Source organism: Ovis canadensis, chromosome 5 (genome assembly GCF_042477335.2).
Source record: "Ovis canadensis isolate MfBH-ARS-UI-01 breed Bighorn chromosome 5, ARS-UI_OviCan_v2, whole genome shotgun sequence".
NCBI lineage: Eukaryota > Metazoa > Chordata > Mammalia > Artiodactyla > Bovidae > Ovis > Ovis canadensis.
In genome coordinates this window covers 15,896,096-15,914,848 of record NC_091249.1, presented here as the reverse complement: position 1 = coordinate 15,914,848, position 18,753 = coordinate 15,896,096, and the positions used below count along the sequence as shown (strand labels likewise).

Genomic DNA, 18,753 nt, shown 5'->3' with positions numbered 1-18,753 from the left:
TAATAGTTTACTGAGCATCGATTAACGGGTGGAAAATTTATGGCTCCAGTGCTACCTGGTGGGAATGTAGGCCCTGCAATGCCAGAGCTCCTGATTTTCCTGGAGCAGCCAGATAGGTGGATTTTTATATGGACTTTTCTAGTGTTTCCACAAATCTAGATTGATAATAGCACATACATCTTGTTATACCAAGAAGGAAGGAAGTGATCAAACAAGGTCACGGTCATGTCAAAAGGACTCATGCCACCTGAATAACTGTCCTCTGGTCATAGACAGAATGAGGATAAAAACTGTCCTGAGCTGAAACAAGTCACGTTGCTTAAACATGTAAGTTCATAATTATACTAAAAAGTAAACACAAAAGCTGAATTGGTCACATTTGGAGGACACTAGAAAACTAACTTTTTAACAACTGGTGAATAAAAAAAGGACTTATTCTGCCTTTTCTATATGAACTGTGCCTCAGGGTGACCAAATAGCTGATGAGGGTAACTTTCTCTATACAGAAGTATTCCAGCTAGTAAAAAGAAGAAATGATAGAATTGAGTGCTCCCATTTGCAATCCTAATGAGTCACCTGAGGCATTACTTAGGTAATACTTGTCAATGACCGGCAACAGCAAATAACCAGGTATTGTACACCTCTTGGTAGAAGCACACAGCTCAATCCTGCCTACAAGCACCTGTTCCCCACCTCGCACTAACATAAACAAACCAGAAGTCGAGCTGGATCTTACCACTCAACCACCAACCTACAAGAAATAGGGCACGAAAGAACCTATTAAAGGCTCGCAGGGGAAGCAGTCAGCAAACACCAGGCTGTGAGAAACTCTACAGCAGAAATGACCAGTTCCTTCAATAAAACACTGCAAGAAAAGAGAGCGAGGGAGAGGGAGAAAGAGATGGCAGCAGAAACCTGTAAAGAGATTACAGCAATCAACTGTAACAAATATATGATCTATGTGTCCTCAATTCAAATCTGATCAAACTGTAAAAAATCCATGTGCATCTGGGGAAATGTAAACACAAGTGTGGAAGTCGCTCCGTCGTGTCCAACTCTTTGTGACCCCACGGACTATACAGTCCATGGAATTCTCCAGGCCAGAACACTGGAGTGGGTAGTCTTTCCCTTCTCCAAGTCTTCCCAACCCAGGATTCGAACCCACGTCTCCCATATTGTAGGCGGATTCTTTACCAGCTGAGCCACCAGGGAAACCCATAACACAAGTATTTGATGTTAAAGAATTATTAATACTGTTGGTGTAGTAAGGAGACTGCAGTAAAAGGTAACCCTGTAAGAAAGACTGAAGGGAGAAATGCCAGGTAAATAGACCCAAACGGGCAGGCCTCAGCCGTGTGGCTCAGTGCAGGATAAGTTCATGAGGGACAGAGATGAAGGGGGCTGGTCCAGGCAGAGACGGCTTCTCATGTGGAGTAAGGCTTGAGGCAGGCAGGCCGACTTGAGGGAGTCTTGGGGTCCAGAGAGGTCTGAGACCCTGGGCCCTGTGTGCATGGCCAGGACCCCTGAGACGGGTTGGGTGAGGTTTTCCAGCAGCGCCAAGTGGGGGCCCTCTCCACCCAAGGGCTCTCCTCCTGCCCCTGCCCCCACTCCGCTGCTCTGGGGGGCTCGCTCACCTCTGGGGCTGCATCCACGACACTGGCTTTCCTCTCTGCTTGGCTGCCACCTGACGGCTTGGATGGCATCTTTTGGAGGAAGTCAGAGATCCTCTCAACCAAGAACTCGCGGTCTTTCAGGTTGGCGAACAGAAAGGTCATTTTGCTCTTAGTGCTAATAGACAGAGGGCTGGGCAGGACGCTGGAGCAGTCGGCTTTTTCCACGATGGTCACCTGAGAAGCCGAAAACACCATCTGGGGTCTGCATCTTGGGACAGAGAGCCGTGTGGCTTCGTCGCTCAGCCTGCCTTCAGGGCGCGGGGCGGGGCGGGGCGGGGCGGGGAGGCAGGGCTCTGCAGGCCTGGGTGCTTCCTGACTCTGCCACTCACTGCTGTGTGCGTCCTGTGCACGTGGGAGCCCCGTTCTCTCCACTGCTGATGGGCGTGAGGGTGTCAGCCTCGGAAGACCAGCCTGAGGGGGATGAGGCGGAGCGTAGAGCCTGGGCCCAGCTGCCCCCTGACCAGCTCCCTCCAGGCTGATAGTCCTGCCCCCATCCTGAAGCGAGGCAGGAAGTCATTCCCCTCCTCAGCCCTCACTCCCTCAGCACTTCCTGATGCGTGTCATGGGCCCAGTTCTTTTTTAAAAAATTAACTAAGCTTTGGCTGTGCTGGGTCTTTGCTGCTGCTCACACACTTCCTCTAGCTGTGGCGAGCAGGGGCTACTCTCGCTGCAGAGTGCAGGCTGTTCACTGTGGTCGCTTGTTTTGGCTCACTGGCCCTAGGTGGCGCTAGTGGTAAAGAACCCGCCTGCTACTGCGGGAGACTAAGAGATAGGGGTTCGATTCCTGGGTTGGGAAGACCCCCTGGAAGAGGGCACGGCAACCACCTCCAGAATTCCTGCCTGGAGAATGCCATGGACAGAGGAGCCTGGGAGGCTTCAGTCCCCGGGGTCCCACAGATTTGGATGCGACTAAAGTGACTGAGCACAGGGGATGCCTGGGTGTGGCTGGCTCTGAGTGAGGAGCCCCTGGGAAGCCCCCTGGATGGGACGCTGAGGCCAGGGCTGGGTAGGGTCCTCCATCCTGGCCAGCTGTGGCCACATTCCAAGAGCTGCCTGGGTTAGCCAGAGCTCTCTGATGTCAGGATGTCAGGACCCCTCAGGAGAAGAGGAGCTGGGCTTAAGATGAGTCTGTAGCCAGCCCCCAGACCTCAGGGTCAGGTCGGGACAGCAGCCAGAACAAACCCACAGGCCTAGTGCCAAACGGAGTGTGGGGCCTGGGCCACCCTGGGCCCCTCAGCCTGGAGCTGGGCTCCTTTAAGTCTTTGCCTCTGACTTCCCTTGGGGAAACTGAGGCAGCACAGTACCTCATACCTATTCGCGACTACACCCACAACTTCAGGGCTTTGTACAAAGGCCAGGGAGGTCCCACTGTTATGTTTTAAACAGAATCAGACTACCGTGATTTAGGTTCTAACTTAAGAACCTCACTGTGCTTCAGTAATTAAGCAAACAGTATGCCTTGTTGGGATCTATCCTTGACCTCCGGGTCTGGGCCTTCTGTCTGGGTGGTGGTGGTGGGGTGCTCCCCCTCACTATCTACACCCTTCACTGCAGCGCAGGACAAATGGCCTTGTTTCCACTAGAGTCACTGTGGAAGCCCAAGAAACTAAAGAAAAAAATCCCTGCGGCGGGTAAGAGCTCACAGGTGAGAGCTGACCCTCCTCCTGAAAGGCTGAGGGCTGACTTCCGATGACTGCCAGAGCCTGCGCCCCAGCCAAGGGGGTGTCAGGAGGGGTCAGTGAGGGGGCTCTGAGAGTGACATGATGCAGGTGGGGCATGGTCAGTGTCCTCCAGGCCCAGCCAGAGCAGGGATATGCCAAAGTCCAGCCGGAAGACCCAAGAAGGCCGGACAAAGGGACACTCACTGCAGGAGGCCATGGGGCTCTGACCCAGTGGGTCCTTTTCAAAGTTTCCTTATGTACCAGTGTGAGCTCTGCTGGCAGGCCAAAGCCTACCCTGTCTTCCCACCAGGTAAGGGTGACCTTTGAGCGGGCATCCAGTGCGCCCTACACCCCATGGGGCCTGGTGGAGGACATGTGCTGAGGGAGGTGCTGAACCGTGTGCCCTCGCTGCTCATGCCACCAAACCCTGAGCGGCTTCCCAGGCTGGGGACTTGGCCAGGCGCCCTGGCAGGTCAGGGGAGAGCTGGCGAGGACGTCAGGCTCACCTCCCGCAGCGGTATGATGAGGTGGCACGCATCCTCCTCCTTGCTGGCGAAGCAGATGTAGTTGCTGGAGATAAACATCTGGCCGGGGATGTGCAGCTTGTTGAACGGGGTCCACAGGGTGCAGCTCGTGTGGCCGTCCAGGCGCTCGTCCCTGGGCAGCCGAAACGTGGCACGGTAGCACTCGTTCTTGGCTCGAGCGTCCAGGTCTCTGGTGGTGGGAAAGGGGGCAGGAGTCAGGGCTGATACACTCGCAAGGGGGCCTCATGTCCTCGGCTTCCACACTGGACTCAGGCTCGTGGGGGTCCTCCTGTGAGCAAGCTGTGCCCAGGGACCTCAGAGTTCAATAGAACATGGACACTGAATGATCCAGGAGGAAAATGCACACGTCCGTATGGTCAGCAGAGGCGCCGTCAACTACCAGCACGTCTGGTGTGCCCAGAAGATGCCTGCACCCACCCTGCTGCTTCTTACTGGGAAGACCCGGCCCCACCCAGAAACCGGGACAGGGCCTTCCGACAGGCAGGTGTGGAGTGAGGACGAAAACGCAGGGTGCTAGCGCTTCCCCAGCAGTGCAGTGGCTACGATTCGGAGCGTCCACTGCAGGGTGGGGGCAGGTTCAATCCCTGGTTGGGGAACTAAGATCCCAAGTGCCGAGTGGCTTGGACCAAAAATCCTCAAAACACATAGACCACAGGGTGCTGTTGCTTAAGAGAAACACACCCTCGCTGGGCCTAGGACGGCGTGAGGCGGGCCCAGCGGGGACCGATCCTTGTGAACATCCCCCGCCCAGCCCCCGGGGAGCGGCCAGCAGCCTGAGCCGGGCCTGGCGGGCGCCCTCGACGGACAGTGCCAGGGCCTGCCCAGTCCCGCCCTGCTTGCTTTCTTCCCAGAGGTTCTGAGAGCCACCCGGTCACTCGCGTGAGGCGAGAGCCGACCCTGGACAGCGTTCTGCCAGACGGTCCAAGAGTCTGGGCCTAGACCACGGCCTCTGAGCCCAGGGGCGTGCCTCTCGCCGCGGCCGTCTCTGAGCTCCTCCCGGCCTAAGAGCATCCCTGGCGCTGCACGGAGCGGCAAGGACAGCGCTGCTCGGGAGGGCCGGCCCGCGACTGCTCCTCGGTCTGCTGGTTCCCACACAGTGGCGCTCGCCGGGGCCTGAGCCGAGCCGTCGGGCGGGCGGGACGGCGGCTGCGCTCCCTGAGCGGGACTCGCGGAGGCCTTCCCGGCTCCCGGGGGGGCGGCGGCCCCGGGCGAGTTACTCGGTCTCGCGGCCCGGCTCCCGCCCCGGCTGGAGAAGCCATACGTGAGGCGCTCCCCCCGCGTCGGCGGCAGCTTGGAGGACGACGCCTCTGTGAGCCTCCGGCCCGCGTGCACTGCCGCAGCCACCCTCAGCGGCCCCTCCCACGCGGGGTGCCGGGGCCGGGCCCGGCGGGCGGCCGACGCACCGCTTCAGCGCCGAGATGTTCCTGTGCGGCCGCGGCGGCGGCCGGGGCGGCGCCTTCTCCTCCAGGAAGCCCTCGCTGTCCAGCAGCTGCCGCACCGCCAGGTTGGCCAGCTGCTCCATGAGCTTGAAGGTCTCCCCGATGTTGAGGAACATGGAGAAGAAGAGCTCCTGGTCCCGCGTGTCCACGCGGATGCTCTCAGGGAAGAGCAGGGTGGCGTTCTTCTCCAGCCGCGTGACGTCCACCCACTGCACCACCAGGCTCACTGGACGCCGGGGGAGGGGGGGACAGACAGGCATGAGGGCGAGCCCGCTGCAGGGCCGGGCGGCCGGCTCCTGACTCCCCCCCTGTGCCCAGCCCGAGCCCGGCTGCGCCGGGCTGACCCAGCTCCCAGTCCCAAGAACCTCCTGGGTTTGCCCACACAATGGCTGAAGGATGGCATGAATGAACAAGCAGAGGTGAGCGAGCTGAGCCCCGGGACCTGAAAAGCCCCAGCTGGGGGGAGTGTCCTGCTCTGGGGGCAAGTCACAACATGGTGCGGCCGGCACAGAGAGGACACTGGCCCTGCCTCCTGAGCAGATGTGATGGTGGGAGAGGCAGGTGAGGTTGGGACAAGCGTGTGCATGGCTGGGCGCTGGGCCCGGGAAAGGGAACACAGAGAGCAGCGGAAGCCTTGGGGCCGCTTTCTGGGGGTGACATGGCAGCAGAGAGAGCTGGCAGGGCATCTGCTCTTTGTCCTGAGGCCAGGGCTTCCTGGGCAGAGGGCCCCGCAGCAGGCGGATGCAGGGGCGCACATCCAAGGCCCCATGGAACCTGCAGCCGCTCAGGGATGACAGGGGCGCTGGCATGTTCTGCATGAAAGAGGGGAGGCCCTGTGCAGAAAGTCACCATGTGAAGAGCTGTGCTGGTTGATGCAGACACAACAGAGCCCCCAAGGGCCAGGTGATGTTTGGCTCCCGTCTGGGCGTTCTGCTCATGGGTCACTGTCTTCTGGGGAGACTCTGGTGGTTGTATGGGGACAGAACATCTGGGGGCTGAGGAGGCCGCGCCCTCAGGAAGTCTGGAAGTCTGGGGAGGAGGTGCACTTTCTAGGGGCGAGGCGGAGGGTGAGTGCAGAGGAGGATGCCAGCACCAGCTGCAGGCTGGGGCAGGGAGGGTGGGGGTGACGCAGGGAGCCCCTGCTGCTCGCACTCACCCTCCTTGCCCAGCAGAAAGGAGTAGAAGCAGAGGTGGTTGACGGTCAGGTAGAGCCAGCCCTGCCGGGGCACACGGCCCTTCCAGTAGCTGCAGGAGTAGTAGTTGACCAGCTTCTCCCCCTCGGGCATCCCAAACTGCCTCCTCATCTTCAGCTCGGCCTCCTTGAACTTCCCAGGGTCCTCGTCTCCCTGGGGCTGCACGTTCTTGTTCTCTTCTGCGATGATGCCCTGGAGGAGGACACGGGGAGTCGGCCAGCGGCACCCAGGGCTCTTGGACACTGACCCAGGGCCACAGGCAGGGAGACCCAACAGCTGCTCTGCCACACAGAGCAGGCGAGTTCCCCTAACTCCCCGAGCTTTCTCTCTACTAGCTCAGAGCAAAGACTTTCAAATTTACGTTTTAGTTCTTTTAATGTAAATACCTGAAAAATATAATACATAAACATGGCAAAAAAATGCAAACAGCAGAAAAGGGGGTTCAGGGAGAAGGCAGTCTCCATCTCCTCTGCTGCTGCAACCACTTTGCTGATTTTCTCCCAAACAGGCTGGCACCGACGCACCTTTAAGCAAATACACACGTCTGCTCTTTCCCTGCCTTCTTTGCCCAAATGGGATCTTGCTGTGGCACTATTCTATGAAGGGCATTCCTCATGCCAGTGTCCCAAAGGATGTTCTGTATCTGACACTCCCCCCTTCCCCATACCAGGTGGCTGCTGCCTCCAGCCCTTGCTCAAGGTCTTCGGGCCAGCTGTAGGGCCCATCCAGCTCAGGGCGTGTCAGTGTTGTGCCCCGCCAACATCTTTAGTGGGCTCACAGTGCCCAGAGATATCCCCCTGGGCCACAGAGCCAAACCTCCTGGGGATACAACAGGTTCTTAGTATATCTGGCTCAAAATGTACACGTAAATCTTCAGGGGGTATGACTACTCGATAAGCTAAAGGAATTCAAGGCAAGTGGTGTGGCCCAGACTGCCGCTTCCATGGAGCCTCCTGGCAGCCTCACATCCCTGCCTCCACGAGTAGGAAAAGCAGCCGGGTGCTGGGGTGAGGACCCAAGAGCAGCACCTCCATTTCAGTACACACAGCACCACTGTGCCTGCAACCCCAGCCTCTCTCTCAAGCTGCCTGTCGACCTCCCCAGAGCACTGCTGTAGAAGCGAGCTCTGCATCTGAGCACCCTCCTCACTAACGAGGCCCCACCTTTGCTTCCGCTGCCCTCCAGCGTGCCTACCAGGAGGCTGGAGAAGGGGCCCCACCAGCGGGATGGTGAGCGCCAGACAGCCTATGGACCGTCACTGGCACCTTGGCCTTCAGGCCCCCTTCCTGGGTCTCAGCGGGTGCCCCCACTCCTTCAGCTGCACCTGGGAGATCCCCAAGCAGGCAGCAAAGGGGCTGACATGCTGCATTGCATTTTTCTCTGCATTCCCACTGGTCTCTCTACTGGAGTACTGGTCCCCACCAAAGGAACGAACCGCCCTGCCCCCAGGACTCGGGTTTTGTTTCCTAGCTGACAGAAGTGCACTGTTAATGATCACTGGGTCTATTCTGAACAACTGATTTAAGTTCAACAGTTTTAGGCATATTCAAGTTTTCTATTTCTTTGTCTCAGTTTCAGTTCTATTCTGTGGCGGATCAGATAACAGCCCCCCTAAGGATGTTCCGCTGGAGAAGAGAATGGCAACCCACTCCAGTATTCCTGCCTGGAGACTCTCCGTGGACAGAGGAGCCTGGTGGGCTGCAGTCCATGGGGCTGCAGAATCGGACATGACTGAGAGACTAACACACTAAAGATGTTACATCCCAATTCCCGGGAGAGTTGAGAGAGAGGTACTAACTGATTAAACCAGTCAGTCAGGACGTCAGTGCTGCTGGCATTAGAAAGAAAGGTAAGGACCAAGAGCTGCGAAATGCACGGCTCCTGCTGTTGCTATTTAGTCGCTCAGTCGGGTCCGACTCTTTGCAGCCCTCTGGGCTGCAGCCCGCCAGGCTCCTCTGTCCATGGGATTTCCCAGGCAAGAGTCCTGGAGTGGGCTGCCATTCCCGTCTCCAGGGATCTTCCCGACCCAGAGGTTGAGCCTGCGTCTCCTGTATTGGCAGGTGGATTCTTTACTGCTGAGTCAGCCAAGGGAAGCCCTACAAGGTTCCTAAGAGCTGGAAAAGGCAAGGAAGTGGATTCTCCCCTCGAAGCTTCCAAGAATCAGTCTTGCCAATTCCTTGATTTTAGCCTATGAGATTTCATCTCAAGACTTCTGACATGCAGAACTGTAAGATAAGAAACTTGTGCTTACTTAAAATCAGTGTTTTAAGCGTTTGGCTGTCCTGGGCCTTCTTGCTCTGGGGCTTTTCTCCAGCTGCGGGGAGCGGGAGCTACTCTCCGGCTGTGGTGCTTGAGCGTCTCACTAAAGTGGCTCCTCTTGCTGCAGAGCACGAGCTCCAGAGCGCACGGGCGTCAGTAGCTGTGGCTTCCTGGCTCGAGAGCACAGGCTCAATAGTTGCGGCACACAATCCCAGACCAGGGGTCGAACCCGGGGATCCTGCGTCGGCAGGCGGATCTTTACCACTGGAAGCCCTAAGAACTTCTGCTGCTTTAAATCACTAAGTTTATGGTAACTTGGTACAAGAGCAACTGGAAACTAAAACATTATTTTAATAGTGTCCATCTTGTCTTAATTCTCATAATTTATGGGTGTAAAGCTGTTTATGGCATTTTCTTTTTTTTTAACTCTGCTTTTTAAAAATATTTCATTCCCAACATGGCTTGAGGTTTTTCTCTTTCGTCCTGGATCACTTTTGCCACAGGTTTGTTTATATCTTGGATCTGTTTTTTGATCTGTTGTTCTTCTGTATCATTTCTTTATTTTCCAAGAAATTGACTTCTCGCCTTTGTGACAGGCATACCCTGGAGATACTGCTGGTGCGGTTCTGAACCACAGCAGTAAAGCACATATAAACAAGTCACACAATTGCTTTGGTTTCACAGTGCCTGTAGAAGTTATGTCTACACTGTACTGTAGTTTAGTGAATATGTAATAGTATTATGTCTAAAAAAAACAAGGTACCTATGTTAATCAATAAATACTTTACTGCTAGAAAATGCCAGCTATAATCTGGTGAATAATAGAGTCTCCAGTGAATAGTAAATCTTTCTGGGATCATTGTATTTCTGTCTTTCTAATTTCCTGGTTTCTCTGGAATTCTTCTAATTCACTGGACACTTGGCTCACTAATTCCCACCTTTCTTTTTTATCACATTATTATAAAACATAAAACTGAAGTCTTTACATTTCCTTCTGTGTGCTGCTTTTACTACAGCTCACAAGTTCTGATATATAGTAGTATGTCTATAAAGTCCAGGTCTCTCTTTTTTTTTTGGCGGCACCATGCCTCTTGCGGGATCTTAGTTCTCCAACCAGAGGTTAAACCAGGGTCCCAGCAGTAAAAGTGCCGAGTCCTAACCACTGGCTTGCCAGGGAATTCCCTCAACATTTTCTCTTTCGTAAAACGCAATCTTTAATTAATTACTTATTTTCGGCTGCCCTGCGTTTTTGTTCTGTGTGGGGCAACCCCTCAGTCGTGCTGCGGGGACTGCTCCTTGCAGGGGTTCCTCTTGTTGGGGAGCACAGGCTCTAGGGTGGCTGGGCTCCAGCAGCTGCAGCTTGGAGGCTCCCTGGGCGCACTTTCGGGGTCTGGAGCACAGGCTCAGGGCTGCGGTGCATGGACTCAACTGCTCCGTGGCACATGGACTGCTCCTGGCCCAGGGATCAGACCCGTGTCTGCTGCACTGGACCCTGCACCGCTGAGTCACGAGGGAAGCCCCCTCACCTCAACATTTCCTAATTTCCATTTTTAATTTGACTCAGCAAGAGCTTTGGTCTATTTTGTTGATGAGTTTGTTTGGACTTGGCATAAGGGAAACGTTCCATAATGTTGCTGTTATTATTATTATTGGCCAGCTGCTCAGGAGGAGAGTGAAGGCTTGCCTCTGCTCTCTTTGCCTAGTTTCCTGGAGCTAGAAAGGCAACACAGGTCCTATCCTAACTCACCCCAAGGCACACAGAGAACTGCTGAGGAGCTCTCTGTGCTCTCTGCCCAGGTCTAGGAAGCTCTGGCATTATGAAGCCAACAAGGGCTTGCCCAAAGCAAGTTTGTATCATGAACTCTGACCTAGTAAGGGCCCTCTGAGGAATCTAACCCAAGGCAATAAACCACCACAAAGAAAAAAAGGCAGATACACACACAAACATTCTCAGATAAATGCTCATTATGCTAATTATTCCCTAAAGGGGAAACAATCTAAACAGTGCTGTGATAAGTTCTTACACATTCATAATTATTTCGCTCCCTGTAAAATACTCCACTAAGACTGTCACATATGCCTGCTCAAGTCCCCTGAATATAAGGTGCTCAGTACAGTATTCATATAGAAAATAATAAGTACTGTGTTAGCGAGTAGGCTCACTCGCGACTAGCAAAGGAAAGAACAGCTGCTTTCCCTCTTAACACGGGACTGGGAGGCACCGTGTCCTGACAGCGCTTCAGGGAACGTCCCGACACATATGTCATTCTGCACAGATGAATACACTCCAGGGTGAATTCCCAGGGACGCAATTGCTGGGTCAGAATATCTGTGCATTTTGAAGTAATGCTAGCTTTATGACAGAAAGATACTTCATATTATCCTGTCATTTCCATCTTCTTCCTCTGTTGGCCAAGGAACTAGACACAGCTGTATGTCTGCGTATTTGCTCTAAGGGAATGGGAGCTCCCAGCTACGCTTGGTCAGACTCCGGTGGCTAGCCAGAAGATGCGGCCTGCACACAATGAGCTCAACTGCCCCTTTCAACACCAAGAGAACCGGACTGGACACTTCATTCTGCCTCTGCTTCATGGAGCAAAGGACTATATCATGGTGTCTGAAGTTTACAGAGGATGACACAGGTGAATACTGCTAGCCCAAAGAAGGGAGTCAGAACCAGTATGGAGAGGGAGTCTTACGTGAATCTTGCCCTTGACGAAGGTGGTGATGTCTTCCTCATTGTCAAAGATGGACAGCGTCTGGAGTAAGTTATTTTCCAGCCATTCCCAGTGTTTTGTGATCTCTTTTCGGGAAGAACCTAGGGGTGGTTTGGTGGAATAAAGAAAAGGAAAATCACAAATCACCAGGCCTTAAACATAAACTCAGAGAGAGCTGAAAATGGGTGACCTGATTTGCTATACAAAAAAGATTACTATCTTTCACCTGTCTACTCTTTCCATATATATGTGTGTGTGTGTGTGTATATATAGCAAAAGTCATAAATGGTCCTGATAAAAACACAAAATAAAAAAATTCAAATAGAAAGAGAGTCACAAAAAAAGTAAAGCTTCCATTGCCCTCTAACACCAAGAGCAAGAGTGACTGCGAGTTTCCTGTGTCCCAGAAATAGTTTATACACATGCAGATTTGCTTGCTTACTTTTTTTGAGACAAAAGGACTTAATGTGGTCTTCCACGTGTAGGTGACTAGCCAGACAGTCAGACTTGGTATAAGTGACTGTAGTTCTCCCAAGAATCTAGGCCTCCAGAGACAGCAGCAGGAGCTTCCTGCAGGACTCCAGGTCCCTGGCTGGCTGGTCTCCTGCTGGGCCAGAGGCCCCATCCAGGCCTCTGACTGTTCTTCCTCCTCCCCCGAGTTCACATCCCAGCTGGACCGTCTCTTCCAGGAACCCTTTGTTTCATCCCTGTTTGACTCTTTCAGTTGCTAGCTGGCCCCCAGGGTCTGCCTCACCTAGGAGGGTGGTCCCTGTCCTCCTTAGGAAGAGGGCCCCTCAAGGGCACTGCAGGCCCCGTGGAGATGGAAAAACTCGAGGCAGCCCAGCGCCATCCCAAAGACTGAGGCAGCTGCTTTCTCCGCCTCTATCAGGGAACTGGGAAAAGGAGCCTCGGGAGAAGCAGAAGGATGAGGCGAGTCTCTTCCCCATCCCTCTGGCACTCCAGTTTTGGGGGCTTTCCATGTGTCTGGCAGGGGGTTTGCACTTAGGAACTCTTTTCTAAATGACTTCACACAAGAATCAGGAAAGGAGTGAAGGCGCTGCTTCCTTTCCAGTGTCCTGGGACAGTCTGCCGACCGCAGGCACCCAGAAGGCCCCGCTGTCTCTGTGGCTGCAGGAAGGCCCACACACTCGGACGGGGGGTGGGCTGTAGCAGAGACGCGAGGTCTGCGTGACTGTGGGCGACAGACCTGATCCCTGGCCACCCCATCCTTTCCTGCCTGGCCACAACTCTTCCACCAGCTGAAGACCCCATCCTGGCTCCGTTCCGGCCAGGCCGAGTTGGTCCCTGTCATCTCCTCTGGCCCATCCTATAAAGTGAAAATAACTGTACCTGTCTCTGAGGTGCTCTAAGAATCAAAAAGATAACTCATAAAAAGTTCTGGAAAAACAGAAATAGTACTTAAAATTTAAAGGGGAAAAGTCCTTTAATGGCAAGCTAAGGAGTCAAGATTCAGTGGGAGGCATCAGGAGGGGTCTGTCTTGGGAGAGCTGAAGAGCCGTGTGGGCAAAAACAGAGCGGCACAGGCAGGTGAGCACAGGGGCCTGGCCGGGCAGGAGCTCCCCAGTGCAGCGCACCCCTCCCCGGGGGCTTCCCACAGGCCCCCAGAGCAACCGCATGCCTCTCTTCCCGCAGAGATGCGGCTCGCACTGCCACTGCCCCCCTCCATGCACTCTCTGCGAAGGAGGACCCTGAGACACAGATGGGCGCCTCGAGGACCCATTTCAGCACGAAGCAGCTCCTCTTGGCCCAGGCACACATCAACTGTCCCGGGCGCCCCCACACAGGCAGCCGCGGGCTCCTGCAAGCGCCCCACTCAGGGTGCCCTGTACCCAATCCCAGCCCCCGTAGCTGCAGTCCAGCTGCAAACCCTCTCATCACCCCTTCTCGGGTCTCCAAGGAAAAACTTACCCTGAGGAGCAGTGACACGGGCTGCGAGCAGAGAGAGGCGTGCAGCATGGGACACAGGTGCTCTGGGTCTGATCTAGGCTTCTGTGGGACTTCGGGCAAGTTTATTAACCCCTCTGGGCACAGTTTCCCCATCTTTAAAATAGGGGAAACCAACGTTCTCCCTTCTGGAGTTGTTGGGAGGTTCACATAACTGGCAGGCAGGCAGTGCTGTCTGAGAGCCAGCTATGACTGCTGTTCTATCCCAGGGACCTCAGCCAGGCTGGTTCCACTGAAAGGGGACTTCCTCCTGGATTCTCAGGAGAGTGGCTGTTTCCACTTAGGACAACTATAGCTGATTCTCATTATTCACAGTGGTTATGTTCTACAAAGTTTCCTAGAACACTGAATTTGCTGATACTGTTCCCAGGGGAGCTACAGGGCTAAGTTCCTACAAGCTTCCGGTCGTGACATTTTCATCAACTGATCCAAATACTACTTTGTCTTATGTTTTTCTGCTTAAAGCCATCTTATCTAATACATACTTTTAATACCCTAGGACTGAACTCATAGCCAGGGGCACTGTAACTCACGCCTGAAGGAAGCTCCTCTAACTCATATTTTCTCTGTAAGGCACATCGCAGCTTCTTGCCCTTAAAAGCACCGCATGCCACGTAGCACTTTAGCATTATACCTGGGCCGTTTTAAACAGCAGAGTCATCAACAGGTAACACAGAAACGTGAAGAGCATGGAGCTTAGATTTCTAAAAGGAGACGTGCTCATGGTTTGACTGCTGAAACAAGAAGGAAGAGAGGCGGCTTGCTCCACCTCAGCGGGGAGCCTGCGTGTCTGGTGATTCAAATACTTCACTGCTCTGCACACACACACTTCCACAGATGTCCAAAATCACCACAAGTATTGATTTTTGGGTTTACAGATAACTTTTACTGAGTAGGTGCATTAAAAAATTATGTAGTACATGAAAAATGATCAACTGTATCATCTTGTGAAAAGGTTAGCAGAACATGGACACTGCCCAAGGCCAAGCCCTTGGAAAGGCACAGGGCTTCGTGACACTCACCTCCACCTGCCCTGCATCCGTGCATAGCCATGTTGCCTTCCTAAGGTGGATGCTGGCCTGGCCTGTGCTGTCTGAATAAAGGGCAGCACCAGATTCTCAGCAGGCGGAGTCCCTCCCTCTCTGGGTCAGGCCCTGCCCAGCACCCCTGGTGATTCAAGGCACCTACCGCACGCCACTGTCCAGTAGACCTGCGAGTCCTGGGTCTGGTGGAGGATGCGGTAAGGGGCCACCCGGGCGCTGGAGTCCAGCACCACATCCAGGGTGCCCACAAGAAGACCTGGCAACAGGGCAGAGAGAGGGGAGGGTGAGGGAGGGCTGTGCTGGGAGCTGAGCTTGGCTGGAGGCAGCCACAGGGAGAGCACTGCCCCGCAGCCCCAGCCCAGAGCGTGAAACATCGTGCGTCATGAGTCCATTACATTACTTCTTTTTCCTCAAAGGCCTTCAGCCAGTTTCTGATCCCTATCAAAAAATCCCCTACTTATTCCTGTTTATCCTCCTGACTCAGAAACACCTGCAGGCAGGGGCTGATTCAAGTTTTACAGGGCTCAAAGCTCACGTAATCCAGGAGGCCCTCTTCAAGAAAAACGCAAAATCAGATTTGAAAACTAGCATTTGTCAGAATGAGGAAGTACAACAAACCAAAACAACAAGGACTTCCCTGGTGGTCTGGTGGCTAAGACTTTACACTCCCAAAGCAGGGGTCTAGGTTCGGGGCCTGGGCAGGAAACCAGATTCCACATGTTGCAACTAAGACTCAGCACAACCAAACAAATAAATATTAAACAAAACAATACCACAAATATCACAAAATCCAGAAAAACAATGTGATTATTAACTGCCAGATACATTTCTTATGACATGTCTCTCTGACATTTCTGGCTGTATACTTTGATGTCTTTTTGATAAGACAATGATATTTAACATCATTTTCCACATCAACAACAGGAAGATAATGTAGCCTCAAAAGTCATGATGGAAAATAACAGGCAAATTTTTAGTATTGGCCAAATTGTCCCATTTTTTTTTCCATCTCTGAAGCATTTTAGGACATTTCGTTTTCCTTCTCATCACAATGTCATCAACATTTGTCAACATCACTATTTCCCCAATAAATCAGAGGAAATGTTTACATTTTGCAACTATTTGATTTATTCTTCATTAATTGAATTATTCAGCTAAATGAAAGCCTGTCCATTGTTCATATTTGAGGTTTGCTTATTGTTTATTTTTGGCTGCGCTGGGGCTTCATTGCTCTGTGTGGGCTACTCTCTAGCAGCTTCTCAGTGTGGCGATTTCTCCCGTTGCAGAGTGCAGGCTCTAGGGTATGGACTCAGTTGCTCCATGGACTCTTCCTGGAGCAGGGGGGCATAGAACATGTGTCCCCTGCATTTGCAGGCTAATTCTTTTTTGTTGCTCGTAAGGAATATTGGACCTATAGTTTTCCTTTTTTAAAAACTAACTTTGTTTCCTTTTGGCTGTGCTGGGCCTTTGTTGCCTGTCTCTAGCTGTGGTGAGTGGGCGCTGCTCTCCAGTTTTGCGGCAGCGACTTCTTGCTGCAGTGGCATCTCCTGTTCCAGAGCCCAGGCTCTAGGGCACATGGGCTTCAGCAGTCACGACACACAGGCTCAGGGGCTGCGACCTGCAGGCTCCAGAGCCCAGGCTCGACAGCTGCTCTGCAGCATGCGGGATCTTCCCGGGTCAGGGATTAAACCTGGGTCTCCTGCACTGGCAGGCAGATTCCTTACCACTGAGTCACCAGGGGAACCCCAGCAGGTGGATTCTTAACCTCTGAACTACCACGGAAGTCTCTGTTTTTTCCTTTTAATAAAATGCTGTTTTTGGTATGCTCTGAAAATATTTTGTGACCATTTTTGTATTGATACCAGAATAATTACTATTGACTTTATTGCTTGACTTTAACACTTGTTTCATATTCCATTTTAATCTGCTTTTTCACCCTGCAGTCTAACAAAACAATCAGTTACAAAAGAAGGTAATTTTCACATACATCCAAGTCAGGAGTCTGTAATGTTTATTTTACTGAAATGTTCTAAAATGCCTCTGTAAATTGCAGTTTAAGTGGCATATTCAAGCCTTTTCAGTGTTTGGAATAAACTTGTTATAACTGTTCATGTTGAGGTTTCTCTTCTGGTCTCAGAAATTTTAATTCCTATATCGTTGGCATATCTATATTGCAAGACTTGAAATATAATGGCAGACCATGTCATCACAGTCATCAACGAAGAATCTAGGTTGGCATCTGTCTTAAGACAGATCGAATAAAACCACATTGTGAACTGTTTCTCCTGCAAGAAGAGTGTGTTCAGGAAACCATAAAGTCCATCATGGCACAGAGAAGGCCACAGCAAAGGCCACGGCAGAACTGACCAAACATAGCTAAAGCAGAGAGTTCAAGGCATGGTCCCCAGGGGAGAACTGGAAAGCCTGCTTCGGGGGACATGGAGAGATGAGGGTGGTAGAAAGGCCTTCTCTGCACAGGAAGGCAGAGCACAGAGGGACCCAGGCTCGCACTGGGACGACCTGTGGAAATGCAGAGCAAGAGCAAGCCCTGAGACTGAAACATGGGTATGCTGATATACCTGAAGTACCGGGCACCTGAGCATTCAATTTCTACACAGGCTTCGAGGCGGACCACCGGTCAGTCTCTCCAGAGGGGCTGCTGTCTAACCTCCACTGAACAGCCTAGTCCAGGATGCAGGTCAGGCACTGGCTCCTGACATTCCAGAGGCCTCTGGGAGGGGGCTCAAGGCACTGAAGACAACAGTCTTCCTGGTAACCTCACACACTTCCAGGTCAGGAGGTGGCCCAGGAGAGGCTGAAGGAAGCGTTCTCCCGTGGAAAGCCTCCGTCTGCACCTGACAGGGCTACATTAGCTGCTAATGTTTAACATTAGGACATTTCACAGAAAATTCTCTTGATAATTAGAAGACCCGGCAACACTGGGCCCGAGGTCCTCAATGGCAGCAATGGGCCGCCAGGGGAGCACGGGCACTGGTCTGGCTAAGACTGATCCAGGTCTGCTGCGGCAGTGCCTGGACTGTGGACAACACCTGTAGGAGGGGTGCCCAGGGGACATCCCCGGGAACCCAAATGCCACACACCCCAGGAGAGACAGTCCTGCGTAGTGCCCAGACAGACGGGCAAAGAGGCACCCTGCCTAGGTCATCAGAACACATATATCGGTGATCCAGCTAAGCCTCGTTCTGCAGGTCCAACGCACCAAGAAGCGGGAAAGACGGAGGAGGAGAAGCTGGAGAGATGGAAGCTGAGTCAGGCAGCAGCTGGGAGGAACTCTGATCTCACTAAAAAGGCAATTCTTCGCTGAGCGGGGAAAGGAGGAGGAGAAGGAAAGGAATGCTTGTGTCCCTCGGCCCCTCCTGGGAGGCCCTGGGGGAAGCAGAGGCCCAGGAGATCCCGCGAACTCTCCGCCGTGAGATCCGTGCCGGGAAGCTGCACAAGCCTCCGCGGAGCCCCGGGAAGGTCCCGGGCGCCGAATCCGGCAGGGGCCGCCGCCAGCCTTCTTCTGGCCTCCCCGCTTGGCCGCAGGCTCCCCGGCCGCCCCCTGACGCGAGCGCAGATGTCTTCCTCGAGGCCCCAGCCCCGTCCTTCCTGGCGCCGCCCCGGCCGGCGCCCACCGCCCGCCCGCGGCCCGCTTCCCGGCCTCCCGCCCCGCTCCCGGCCCGGCCCCGCGCCGCCCGGCCCCGCGCCGCCCGGCCCCGCCGCGCGCCGACGTGCGCGTCCGCAGCGCCGCTCGGCGGCCCGGCCTGGCCGGCGGCCGGCCCTCGCTTCCCGGCGCTCCTTCCTCGCCCGCCCCGCGGCGGCGCCCACAGGCCCGGCCACCGCGCGCCTCTCACCCGTGAGGCCGCCGCCCTTGCCGTGGCCGCGGCGCCGCTGCAGCACGAAGAAGGGGTTGGCGCGCTCCGTCACCCACAGCGCGTTGGCCACCAGCACCTCCTCCGGGCCCAGCCACATCGCGGCGCCGCGCTCACCCGGCCGACGCGGGCCGGGCGGAAGCGCCGCCGCCGTCGCCTCGCGGAGCCGAGCGGGCGGGGCGGGGCGCGCGGGCCGGCGGCGCCCCCTGGCGGCCGCCGGGGCAGCGGGGCCTCGGGGCTCGCGGCGCGTTCCGCTCTCCCCGCCCGCTCGCGGGACCGGTTAGCCCGGCCTTCTCCGCTTCCCTCTTGGCCTTCTGGCCACAGGCCTTCGCGCGGCCGGCTCATCGAGGAGCGGGTTCAGCCCCGGGGCCAATGGCCTGTGGCCG

The 18,753-nt window shown here is 54.4% G+C and overlaps 1 protein-coding gene across 4 annotated transcripts in view; it reads right to left on the bottom strand.

The window, feature by feature from the left end:
* TBC1D9B (TBC1 domain family member 9B) overlaps positions 1-18,542 on the bottom strand; it is a 38,113-nt gene extending 19,571 nt beyond the window's left edge. For 2 of the 4 annotated variants that reach the window (XM_069590393.1, XM_069590395.1), the window contains exons 1-7: positions 18,350-18,537; positions 14,641-14,751; positions 11,470-11,588; positions 6,475-6,703; positions 5,283-5,544; positions 3,841-4,048; positions 1,635-1,847 (exon numbers count right to left, since the gene is read on the bottom strand). In XM_069590393.1, coding sequence (XP_069446494.1) covers positions 1,635-1,847; positions 3,841-4,048; positions 5,283-5,544; positions 6,475-6,703; positions 11,470-11,588; positions 14,641-14,751; positions 18,350-18,467 — 1,260 coding nt within the window. In that variant the 5' untranslated portion in view covers positions 18,468-18,537. Of the gene's footprint in view, positions 1-1,634; positions 1,848-3,840; positions 4,049-5,282; positions 5,545-6,474; positions 6,704-11,469; positions 11,589-14,640; positions 14,752-18,349 lie in introns of all 4 variants that reach the window. The other 2 variants (XM_069590392.1, XM_069590394.1) reach the window with 2 other exon arrangements.
* Between the last annotated feature and the right edge of the window lie 211 nt (positions 18,543-18,753).